The 12,824-nt window shown below is 50.8% G+C and overlaps 1 protein-coding gene across 37 annotated transcripts in view; it reads left to right on the top strand.

The window, feature by feature from the left end:
• The window catches only part of LRRFIP1 (LRR binding FLII interacting protein 1), a 160,985-nt gene that overhangs the window by 84,184 nt on the left and 63,977 nt on the right, over nt 1-12,824 (top strand). For 26 of the 37 annotated variants that reach the window (XR_010660797.1, XM_065917138.1, XM_065917148.1 and 23 more), the window contains exons 2-3: nt 3,972-4,058; nt 10,690-10,707. Coding sequence is in view for 36 of the 37 variants with exons in the window: in XM_065917138.1 (XP_065773210.1) it covers nt 3,972-4,058; nt 10,690-10,707 (105 nt within the window). In the remaining variant the exon portion in view is untranslated. The remainder of the gene's footprint in view (nt 1-3,971; nt 4,059-10,689; nt 10,708-12,824) is intronic. The other 11 variants (XM_065917053.1, XM_065917069.1, XM_065917125.1 and 8 more) reach the window with 1 other exon arrangement.

The raw sequence follows: 12,824 nt of genomic DNA on the forward strand, positions 1-12,824 counted from the left end.
CCCCCCCCACCCGGCCCCGTCCTGGCGCCTCGCCACCCGCCCCCGCGCCCCAGCTTTCTCCTCTTTGCTCCTCAGGCTGGGCTCAGGGCTGCTGATCCCCGGGTGGGTTGTGTTCTCCTCCGGAGCAGCCCAGCACGTTTTTTTTCTCACGCACTGTAGCGCTCGTCCCTTGTCCACAGCCCCCCGATTGCTTTGTGTCCACCCCTGAGACGGCCCGCAGCCTGCACTGTGAAAGCCCTTCCCTGGCCGGCTCAGCAGTGCTATGTGGCCTGGGCTGCTGGTGGCGACCATCCTGCAGGCAGTCCCCTACAGGCGCGGGGCAGAAAGTAAAAGTGCATTAGGAAACTTGAACAGTCCGCCGTGGCTGTGACCCCAGCTGTGTGAAATGATATTTTACAAAGTGTCAGTCTGCAGTGGATTTGTCCTGCACCATGGAGGCTCTGGCTGGGGGCACACCGACCCCTGGAACTGCTACCCGATGGTTGCCAGCTAGAGGGCAGGGCTGGGCCCCCCTGGAAACGCTGGGTGAGTGACCTCATGCCTGCAGGTCACCAGGGTGGACCATCGCTAGTTGGTACTTTTTGGTTCACTGGACAGCTTGATCTTAGTGAGGATTTCCTCTGCTGCTGTCCTGAATGGTGGGTGTTTGGGATGCTCTGTCTGTTTTGTGTTCTTGGCAACATCAGTGTTTTAGGATGCACTGGGTTATCAGAGATCTGTGTGGTTTTCTTTCAGGCAACTCGGGCTGTGTTGGGGTTGTTCTGCTGGTACCAGTTTTGTGCTGGTGAAGTTGGCTGTGCGTAGGTTCTGCGCCACTTGAAACGTTGGCTTGTGTATCCGTCAGCTTCTAGCCAGAGTCCCAAAGGCAGGCATGGTTGTTACCACTTCCTGTATCATGAGAGCCTGTTCTCCATATATGAGTCACGTCAGAATCCATGAGATGAAGGGGCTTTGTACGGTGGTGACCGCAAGCATTTGAAACTGTGCTGAACCCTCTCCCTCCCTCCCGCCTTCTGATCTAAGGTGAAGCGTGGCCGTGTTGATCTGTCCGCAAGGCTGACTAGCTTGTGTCCTCGCAGGGAGTTTGTCCTGGGACTTGGTTCATCCACGTGGTCCCTTTAGCAACACAGGCCCAGGTCCCTCAGATCATGGGCAGGACAGACAGGCTGGATGGACGTAAGGACCAGAGAGGGGGCGGGCCCTTTCCTGGGGGAAGGGTGACCCACCAGAGTACCTGGGCCTGATGATGGGCCTTGATTTGGGAGACCTGCCAGTCTGGTGGGGAGGTCACCCCAGGAGGCAGGAGCTACCTGCTCAGACAGGTCCCTTTGAGGATCAATTGCTTCTGTCCCGAGCGGGGCAGGACAGACAGGCTGGGGAGGAGGTGGGTGACCAAGCTCGGCTCCCTCGGATCGCAGAGGCTCCCACCCTGTGTCAGCAGGAGCCATCCAGGCCTCACCCCCTCGGGTCAGTTCTCCGCTGCTGCGTCACAAATGCCCACAGACATGGCAGCCTGGAACAGCAATGGTTATCAGCTCACAGATTCCGAGGGTCAGGAGTCTGGCCGCAGCCTCCCGGGTCCTCTGCTTGGGGTCTCAGACAGGCTGCAGTCAGGGTGTTGGCCGATCTGTGTCCTTTCTGGAGCGCAGGGTCCTGAGCCCCAGCTCCCATGGGCGTTGGTGGTATTCTCCTCCTGCTGGTGTGGGACCGGGGTGCAGTGTTTCCGTCCGCTGGGGCTGCTCTCAGCTCTCAGAGGCCCCCACACTCCTTGCCGCGTGGCCCCTCACGGGCAAGAGACTGACCTCTAGACCCACTTTTCCAGGCCTCCGCTGGTGAGGTCAGGCCCACCCAGAACTCAAGTCAGCAGATGAGGGGACCTTGCTCACCAGGGCATTTGTCTCTGCAGTGTGATGGAGCCCAGTCCCAGAGTGACACCCGTCGGACGCACTCTGCCTACACTCGGGGGCGAGAAGTGTGTGGAGCGTGTACACCGGTGACAGGCATCTTGGGGACCACCTGGGGTCCTGCCCGCCACTCACCTCTCTCGCTGCCCCCCGCCAGCAGCCCGTCCTTCTCCAGCCCCTGGCCTCTTTCTTACATCCTCACTCCTCATCCCCCTTCTCTTCCTCCTTGCCCTCCCTTCTCTTTTCCCAACCGCCCTCCTCCCAAGCTGATGGGCTCTGACTGCCTGGTTCTCCACTGGCGTAGATCCTGAGCCAACAGATCTGGAGCCCACGGATCCCCAGGCAGGGCTGCGGAGGCCGCTGCACTCAGCGTGGGTGCAGATCTCTTGCTGGCGCGTCCGTGGGGTGTCGGGACTCTGTGTGGCCACGTGTCAGTCTGTTGGACCTCCCCCCCATCCTTCCCCCCACCGCAGGACACTCCGGCCCTCCAAGTTGCCTCATCATGCAGTGTAACATGGTTTAGAAAACTGAAAATGGCAATGAAGTATCAAAGTTCTGTTGCAGCTGTGATTTTTGACACCATTGATTTGAAGGACTCAGGCTTGGGTTGGTTGATCAAGAAACCACATGAACAAAGCAGGTTATAGAATAAATTCCTTGTAGACATTAGCCAGCCAATCTGTGGCAGGGCAACTAAAGTCAGTTTTCAACTTAGATTAGAATTTAGAAAGAAAACGAATTTGTAGTGCTATGCAATATAATCTGGAGAAGGAAATGGCAGTCCACTCCAGTATTCTTGCCTGGAGAATCCCATGGACAGAGGAGCCTGGCAGGCTGCAGTCCATGGGATCGCAGAGAGTCGGACACGACTGAGCGCCTAACACACACACACATGCAGTATAATTACAGGGTGGAAGTGAGGGGCATCCTTGACGTCAGGACCCACCATCCTGATGGGAGCCTGGGGTGCAGGGTGCCCCGCCCTCAGGAAGAAACTGGACAATAGGACTCAGGCCACCTCACAGCTAGCCAGCCGCAGTGACCACACCAGAAGCATGCCGGCCGTCTCAGTGGCCTCATTTTAGGATGATCTAAGGAGCAGTGAAAGCTGGGTCAGAACTGTTGGAAGCATTACAAGTGAATTCCCATAAAAATTTAAGTGGAAAGGAAAATGGATTTGTTTTAACAGCAGGAAGCCTGGATCCTGGCACCTTTGCACCATTTCGCTCACTGGGCGGGCTTTTCACCTGCAGCAATGAATAAGCTCAAGATTTGTAGAACGGGAAACAGGGTTCAAGTGCCAGGTCCCACGGAACTGGTTAGTCTTGGTCAAGCATTTTGGAAAGGTTTTAAATAGAATAGGGCAAATCAGCTGCAAGTTGACAAGTAGTTAAATGGAGGTATATTTTGTTTTATTGTAACCTTTTTTCTAAACAGCTGGAGCCACTCAGCTCTGGTCTGAGATGCTTTGAGAGAAGGTGAGGCTTGTCCAGGCTCCGGTGCTGAGCCTGGGGGTACTGAGCCTGGGGGCAGCAGGGAACAGTGAGGGGTGACCGGACTGGAGTTCTGGGAAACCGGGGCAGAATCCTGGCGCTGTGACCTTGGATGGGTCTGGCAGCCTCTCCAGATCTCTGCTCCCTGCTCTGTGAAGGGAGTGCTTGAACCAGTGACCCCAGGGTCTTGTCCAGCTCTGATACTTCTGTTCCTGCGTTAATCTGTCGTCCCTCCAGAGGAATGCAGACCGCCCAGTCCTTCCACTTAATGGGCTGTGTGACCTTGGGTGCGTTGATCTCTTTGTGCCCTGGGTCTCTTACTTGTTAACTGGGTGTGGTAACGTGACCGCCACAATAAGCCTGCTGTGATGAGCCCGCGTGAAGCCCACTTGGCCTTTAGCAGAGGGAGCAATCCTGACTGCTCAAAATACTGTGATTCCTGGGCCCTTTCTAACACGTACGAGTCTGTGTTACTATGTGTTTGGTGACCTCCAAACCAGAGCATCGTGGTTGACCGTAGCCTGGAAAGGAGCCACTGGTCCATGTCCTAACACAATCTCCGGGTCTGTTGCAGGCGGAGGCCAGGTTGGCGGCGAAGCGTGCAGCTCGCGCGGAGGCCCGAGAGATCAGGATGAAGGAGCTAGAGCGGCAGCAGAAGGAGGTAAGGCCAGGCCGCCCGGCAGGCCCCCGGGAGGGTCCCTTCCAGGAACCTACCCCTCCTGTGACTCTGGTTAGGGTCAGGCCAGGCGCGGCATCCTGGACACTTGACCTGTCGGATCCGCACAGTGCACTGCCCGTGTGGATCGCCCCGGACCAGCCTCCCGGCCGAAAGGAGCCAAGAAATGCTGCTTCCAACTGTGGAGCCACAGTTCCCACTCTCTGAATTAAAACGTGAAAGAACGGATTATTATTTTTTGAGGCTATCCCAACAGTCCCGTTTAAACATACTTCCCTTGCGGTTTTTACACTCTGTAATAGGTTTCGTAAGACCTGAAGCCCTGTTAAGTATACGGCGAACAGAATAAACACCGGATGAAAAAGCCAGGGGGATAAATGGCCCTCCTGGGAAGTGGATAGCATTGTGTTTACACACCCATTAATGCTGTTTGCCTCTCTTTCACCACCTTGAGCCGGAGCCAGAAGCCACGTGGGCGGCATGGGGACTCGCTCATTCCCAGTTTGAGGGGTGGGCTTTCCCCTGACCTTGAGGCTCACGCGGTGGGTGGAGGAGTCCCTCTCCAAGGGCTCCACTGTCTCCTGTGGGCCTCAGCTTCTGGGGGTCTGGGGAGCAGCCACTCCAGGGCCCCTGGAGGGCTCTCTCTGTTGGGAAGATTTGAACTTTGTGTTGGAGAGGGGGCCAGATGCCTTCTCATGGCTGATTTTCATACAGAGTCTGGTCTCTGGTTCACGTAGCCAAATTTTCTAAGTTGAACCAGTGTTTTAAAACTCATCAGGCTTCATATAAAACCCTGCACTTCCAGCCTCTTGTGAAACCGCAGTTTCTGCCAGGCTCCCAAGGTCACATTCCCCGTGGGGGTGAGTCGCTCACTCTCAGCCCCTTCCGTGTGAACTCAGGGGAGGGGCGTGGCCAGGTCTGAACTTGAGGAGGAAACCTCTTCCAAGTGGCTGAGAACGGGTTGGAGGTTCCTAGAAACTCAAGCCCCGGGGGTTAGTTAGGAGAGTCACACCTGGGTCCCAGTGGTGGAAAGCTGAAAGCCATCAAGGAAGGCGTGATGTCCCTGAGAGAAAGGCCACCCCCCAGGCCAGCAGTGGTGTTGGGAAGTGATCCCACAGTAGGGCAGCAGCCACCTTTCTTGGGCATCACTTGTCCTGCGTTTACATGCAAACAAAGACTAAACAAATATTTGAAAGTAGATCACCACGTCCTCCCTCCTTGCTGGAAATACAAATGTGATTGTAAGTAAGTTCTAGCTTTTATGATACTTTGCCTCTAGAAATTAATTTGCCTCTAGAAATTAATTTAGTATTTCAATTTGGGGGGCTTTTTTTTTTATTTATTTACTCGGAGAAGCTTGGGTATGATGTTTTCCCAGTGCCTCTCCCACCTAGAATCACATTTACTGTTTTAAATTTGGAAATAGAGCCTCCCGAATTCTCAAGTTAGTTATTTGAACTCTGCATTTGAGCTGAAACTGCTTAAGACTGGGTCACCTGCAGCCCCTCCCCTGCCCTGAGGTCGGTTAAGGGTGAGGGTGGGAGCCTGACTCATATTCTTTTGTAAACAAACTCTGGGGACTGGACCTGACCCAGAGTAATTGTTAAAGGACATTCAAAGAGGCATTTTCAGGAGAGGCTTCAGGGAGAAGTGTTTGGACTGGGAGGTGGAGAAAAGGCAGAGACCTCACTGTTTCCTGGGCCTTCGTCACCTTCTGTCTGAGACATGTCACCTGGGCTTTAGGAATCACCCTGACACCAAGAGCCGGCACTAGACTCTGACATAAAGCATACTCGTTGGAGGCCACCCCGGTTTCTAGGTTAGGGATTTTATTTATTTATTTTAGATTTAATTTTGTTTATTATTATTTATCGGCCGCCCTGCACAGTTTATGGGGCCTCAGTTCCCCAACCAAGGGTGAACCCAGGCTCCGCCAGTGAGAGTGCTGAGTCCAACCGCTGGACCCCCAGGCAGTTCCGAGTCAGAGATTTTAAGTGACAGACTGATTGTTCAGACTGCCCGGTGTTGATGTCTATGTAGAATATTGCTGTTCACACAGTAACTACTTGCAAACCCCGAGTGCGGGCCTCCGGCAGCCCCTCCCCTGTGCTTGGGAAGCCCACGGGCAGGGACGTCCAGGGGTCAGTGCAGCGGCCTCATCAGTTTCTGGGGCGGGGGTTGCGTTCCCCAGCCTCCAGCAGCAGCGGTGTCTTGTTCATTTGTCTGCTTCCCCTGCTTCTCCTCTAGACCCCCGCCTTTTTATATCAAGGCCTTAGAAGGGCTGTAAGAAGTTTTCCACAGTGGGTTGCTTCTCCACCTTTGACTGAGTGTCCACACCGCACCCTCCTCCGCTGGTGGTCAGTATTTTTGGTGGCCTGTGGCTGTCCCCTCCACCCTGAGCCACTGGGCTCAGGACAGATGACCTTGAACCTGTCAGGGGGACTCGCTTTGGTTTCCATGGTGGTGTTAGTAATCATTTTACCATTTGTCTCACAAAATAAGAGAAAGTTACTCTCACCAAGAGCACAAAGGGAAAATTTATACAAAATCAAGGTGAAAGTGAATTACATAGTATGTGTGTACATATCTATCCTCCAAATTATAACATATTCTATCCTTAATTATGGGCAGAATTGAATTAAATATATATTAGGCTGGTCAGAAAGTTCATCCCAGTTTTCCCAGGCGCTCCGAAACGAACTTTTTGGCCAGCCCCTACTGGATCATATGAGCAGTGTGTTATTCACAAAGTTCTTTGGCAGAAGTTCTTGTTTTAGAAAATAAAGGTTAAGAGGAATTAAGCTAAGTAAGAAACTATTTGAAGTGCCTCCTTTAAAAGCAAAGCACCCCTTTCTCCTTTGAGTCAAGGGAAGTCCCCCTCTGTTCCACGTTAATTCTGCAGAATGATCTCTTGCTGAACTCCTGCCCTGCAGTTCCAGTACGTCGAACTGCAAAACTGCAGCTGCTCCCCAAAGATAGAAAACTAAGTCCGAGCCGTTTGATCTCGGTATCGTTAAATGGACTTTGCATGTCAGCAGGAGTGACCTTGTGGCGTCTCCCCCCACCGCACCCCCACCAGGCACAGCCCTGCCCCCAGCCCACCGCGCTCCCGGGACAGAGGAGCCCCGAGGACTTGAACATCCTGGCCCAGCTCCTGTGTGGCGTGGCCTGCCCTCGGGTGTCTGGTGACTGCTAAGGACCTCAGGCTTCGCAGAGAGAATTTGATTAAAACCTGGGAAATCTGATTAAAAAATGCCACAGTTTGCCTCCCTTGGTCAGACACACAAGTGCCGTTGGTTAATAGATGCCATTAGAATTTCAAAAAAAATTTTTTTAATTTTATTGAAGTATAGTTGATTTATAACATTGTATTAATTTTTGCTGTATGGCAAAGTGATTCGGTTTTACCTTTATATTCTTTTTCGTCTTTTTTTCCCATAGTGATTTATCACAGGATCTGATTATCGTTCCCTATGGTATATAGTAGGACCTTGTTTATCCATTCTTTATGTAGCAGTTTGTACTGAAACTCTGTATTCTTACAGTAGAGACATGTACGTGGTCACAGGGTGAAACTGTTTTGTTGTGATTCATGTTCCAGAGAACATCTTTTACGAAAGCAGTGTGCTGGCCGGGGAATTCTTAGCATTCAGCCCCTCAGGGACACTTTCAGGTGTGGGAACAGGTTTCCAGGGCGTGTGGGTCTGAGTGTGAGGACCCAGAGGAAAGCGTCCTTCGCTGCCTGAAGGTACCTTCGGTAAAGGTCACCTTTTTCAACGAGCCCTGTGTGGGGCTCCTCTGGGGACCCTTCTCCCTGCCCTGAGCTCGGGGACAGGCAGGGGAACTGCGAGGGCGCCTTCTCTGCTGAACGCGGGGTCAGACCACGTGCCTGGCGACCCCGCCCCACACTGCGAATTACCTGGGTGCAGAAAGACACCCTGAGTGGGGGGCCCTGTTTGTGTCAGGGAGGAAGCAGAGAAACTACCTCTGGTCAGCACAGCGAGTGTAGACACTGAGCAGAGAAGCTGCCGGTGGAGAAAGGCAGGACGGGCAAGAAGCCTTTGTGGGCAGAGAGCCGGATGGCGGAGGCTGGAGGGCGGACGGGGGACCCTGGCTCGGCCCGAGCTTTGTATCGACCTGTGAGCCCACGAGCGCTCACTCACACCAAGGACAGCTTCGCTCGCATAGATCCAGCGTCCTTGGGGCAGCAGAGCATTGCCATGGACCGTTTCTGTCTGCTTCCTCAACTAAGGGATTGGAAGGTTTAAGATAAAACACATGGATGTGTATTAATAGTCAAAGCGGACTGGAGTGGCGCAGGGGGTCGTCAGGGACCTCCCGGAGCTCCCCGGCATGTGGTGGTGCTGGGCCTGGGTGCCCTCACCGTCTGGAACACGGTCTCTCCGGGTTTTATTGACAGGTGAGGAAAGCAGGCCTTAATTAGACAGTTAATTAGACAGAAGCTGAGAAGGTGGCCGAGCCAAGATTCAAAGCTAGAACCGAAAAAGCTGCAGAGCCTGTAATCTTCACCCTCTGCCTCCAAAGCAGGCGTGTCATCACCGGTAAAAACAAAGGGCCTCGCTAGTGTGTTGATCTCGGGATTAACACCGGTAGGGCGCACGCTGGCGCTCACGTGGCGTGGGAGTGCAAACACCCACATAATCCTCAGTGGTTCACAAGCGGAAGCGCACCTTGAGAAACCAGTTTTTTTCCCTTGGTGCTGATTCGGGGCAAATCTTAGGAACACAGAACAGGCCGTGGTGTCCACCCGAATGTTAGAGAGACACGGACAGCAGTTGTTGGTCTGGCTGATTCTTAACGTGACCCAAGTCCAGGGCTGGGGGGGTGTGCACAGGTGTGCCCGTGCGTGTGCCCACAAATGTGCGCATCTGGAGAGAGGAGGCAGACGGCTTTCAGGTTTGGGGCTGTGCTTTCAGGAGGGAGGACAGCGTGCAGGCATACCCCTGGGTCTCCCCTTCGCATATCAGGCCTCTGGACCTGGCTATAATTAGATCCAGCCCCACAATCTGTGTTACACAATCTGATAGCCCGGTGCACTGGCATTTTAAGTTGTTGATGAAGTGGAAATGAATATGCTTTGGAAGACCCATGTTTAACCTGTCGCATTGGTATTTCGGTATAAAAGTTGAGAAACATGACCCCTCTTTCCTTCTGGTGGCCAGCCACCCCACCGCTGCTTCTGAGCAGGGCCAAGGCCTTCCGTGACACGGAGGTGGGCTTGGCAGCAGGCAGACAGAGCCTGTGAACGCCTGGAGAGCAGTGAGGTCCCTGCAGGCTCCTGAGAGCAGGAAGCTGACGACACCACTGGAGGGTGTCGGAGGTGGGTGGCGGCTGAAGCCACGCTGGTGCCTGGGCGCCTCCAAGGCCGGCATGGAGGAGGCACACAGGGGAGAGCTGAGCCGAGTGTCCCCACCCCCCTCCCCCCCACCAGCGCTGGTGCCGGAGGAGTGTGGATCTGTCATCAAGACCCAGCAGACCCGGAGGACATGGGGGCTGGGAGCAGGCTGCCGATCCATCCAGGTGGTGCAGGCAGCCCCAGCCTTGCAACTAAGTTCGGAGGTTCTCTTCACCCCTGCGGATGCTGAGAACCGACTGCATGACTGTGCTTTGGGGCTGTCTCAGAGGACTATGAGCTCCTTCTTAATGGATTTATTAGGGAGAATATGCAGATGTTCTTTAGGAAATTTTTAACTCTGTCTGAGAGCCTTTAATGAATGGGGAAAAAAATTGTGGCATGATGACCAGGCGATCTGATGATCAGGGTGTGTCTCTTGTTACTGACCTGATCAACATTTCTATTGGAGACATAATGTTTAATGTAGTACGGGTGTTGGATATATTGATCTCTGCTCACCTGTGTAGAACTCGAAGCATGGAGTCTGAAGTCTTATAGCTGTAGCAGTGCCTTGGACCATGCCTCAGCAAAAGTTTTGTTGGATGAATGAATAAATGAATGAATGAGTGATGGAATAGGCATCTCAGTCTTACCTAGGGATTACTGCAAAATTAGGAGAAGTCTCTAGAGCAAACTAGTATGTCCCGGTATGATAATAAGCTTTTCAAAATTTGTTTCAAAAAAAAAATTTGTTTCAGTTATATCCTCATGATCCAATCTGTTTGGCTGAAGTTTTCCTGATTTGTATCTGCATGAATCAGAACATGAAAGAAATTTTCTTAACTCTTTGTGAATTTGACCAGCTGACTTTCCAGTTAAATTTCTGTACTTTTTTGCTAAATTTTGATCATGGGAAAAGAAATTTTATATTGGGGATGAAGTTCTTTTTCCCATTAATGGTATTAGTTAACACAAAATTTTGCATTAGACTAATAACAGGATTATCATAGACTTGTGTGGATGTGCCTATATTTCATCAGCATATCTAAAATAGAATGTAAGATCTGTTATGAAACTACTGATTATTTCAGTGAGAATACAAGAGCATTTTTTTCATTCTCATTTTACCAGTTTTTGCTTTGTTTCAATATGGCTTTGATTCATATTTCTAGGTCCTTATAGAAGCTTTTTTTCTGATTTTTCTACTTCTGTAATTGGATTTTGTATTTCTTTCCTGATTTCTTTTGCCCTTCTCTGAAGATCTATCAGGTTCAAAAGGTAGGCTCTTCCTTATTTATTTTCTGATTTGCATGTACTCTTTTCCCCTTGCCAAGGACCTGGTCACCTTTCAGAAATAATGCCTTTGATTGAGAACTCATTAAAGTGCTTACTGCTTCTTTTACTGTCATATTAGTGAATTAGTTTGAGCACGAATGCTTAGGTATTCACATTAGCCCCTCACGAAAAGCAGCCATCAGCACACATTTCTGTGTACTGAATGCTTTTTCTATCTCCATTTTTCTCAAGAAATTGGAAAATTGTTTCTTTAAGAAAAAAATTAACTCTAAGACAAAATAAAATCACACTTCAGAGTTTGGGAAACCATTTAGAATCAGACATTTGAAAAGAAAGACTATCCTTGCATGTAATTTTATTATTAGTAGTAAGTGTTGAAAATTTCAGTACATATTATCATACATTGAGATTATTACATACTGATTTAAAACTGAGTAAAAAAAAGAAAATGATGATATAACAATAAAACCCAGTAGTTTAAAACAACCTGCCTTCCATCCCTAATATTCAGAGTGCTAACACGCATCTCTGTTTCCTAAGGGTATTTTGTAAAGGCAGCTGAGGTTTAGAAATAAATGCACTGAGCTGTCCCGATACAGAAAATAAAAACAACCAAGTCACTGACTCCTGATCCAACAGTAATGAAGGAAGGCGTGAACGGTTCCCTGAGGATTTATAGAAAAGTGTTGACAGGAAGTCTTTCCCATAAATGAATTGGAATAGTTTCTTGTTTACAAACACATTTAGCTTATAGATAAAGAAGAGTTATATTTGTCTTTGAGAGCAACCAAGAAAATCAAAACAAGGTGACCTAATCTCATGGGTTAGAAAACGCAAGCCCTTTTAACACCGTACATCAGTGCATTTAAAGTTCCAGAGGCTCCGGCCCCGGGTGCTGCTCTCTGGTTAGACCCTAACCCGGAACCACTTCTGACTTCTTTAGAATCATAACCTTCTCTGGAGAGCCTGAATTGCCTCAAATAGCAATTCCCCAAATTTCCATTTGGTATTCTTCAATGAAAATGCCCGTATACCAGGATTTAGAGTTCAAAGAAGTGTACACCAGACAAACAAAATGAGTAACATCTCCATTTCCTTCTGCACACGTCTCCTCAGCCTTCACTAGCCCTCTGGGAGCCACCCAGCACTTTATAAGAATATTGAATGCAGTGTTAATTTTGAAAAAAATAAAATTGTTTCTGGATTCCTTTACCAGCTGCAGTTCCAAATTGCCTCCCCCAACCCTGGCCCCCCTCACTCTGCATAAGTATTATCCCCCAAAGTGTCAAGAGACCAGTTAAGAAGGTGCCAGGATCTATTTGAACTTTGTTAGTTTTTGCAGAGTCCACTTGGAAGTGTATACTGAGGCTAGAGTTCCAAACCACACATAGAGAATCCAGGTCAGAATTTCACAGGCGAAAGGCAAGGCTGGGAACTGTCATGGTAACCCACGGAATAGGACAGAGTCAGCTAAAACCTAGACAGGGACTCCTCTCTGGTCGCGTCCCCTTGACTCATTCCTATCTGATGCTGGATCAAGAATATCTCCTCCTCATTTCCAGGGATACGCCATTAGAATCTGGTCAGAGTGGTCGTGTGTACACACAGTACAGGCTTCCCAGGTGGCCCTTAGTGGTAAAGAACCCACCCGCCAGTGCAGGAGATGCAAGAGACCTGGGTTGGATCCCTGGGTCGGGTAGATCCCCTGGAGGAGGGCACGGCAACCCGCTCCAGTACTCTTGCCTGGAGAGTCCCGTGGGCAGAGGAGCCTGGCGGGCTACAGTCCACGGGGTCACACGGCGTAGGACACCGCTGAGCGACTTAGCACAGCACACACACCCAGTACAACTAAAGGGACCTCAGGGAGCCCTCCACGGGAAAGCGGATGTCCATTATTATAAGCAAGGTGTGTCCGCGGGAAGGGAAGTCTTTCCTCGTCGCTGAGACCCGGGACGCAGGAGAAGGAGGCAGGAAGGTTCGGTGCCCGCCCGGCAGCTGTCTGCATCACAGTTTCTCTTGTGTTGAATCAAAGCTGTTTCTGAAAGTCAAGCTCTTGTGCACCCGTCTGGCTTTCGCTCCCCTCTGCATGGCTCACCATC

Source organism: Muntiacus reevesi, chromosome 1, assembly GCF_963930625.1.
Source record: "Muntiacus reevesi chromosome 1, mMunRee1.1, whole genome shotgun sequence".
NCBI lineage: Eukaryota > Metazoa > Chordata > Mammalia > Artiodactyla > Cervidae > Muntiacus > Muntiacus reevesi.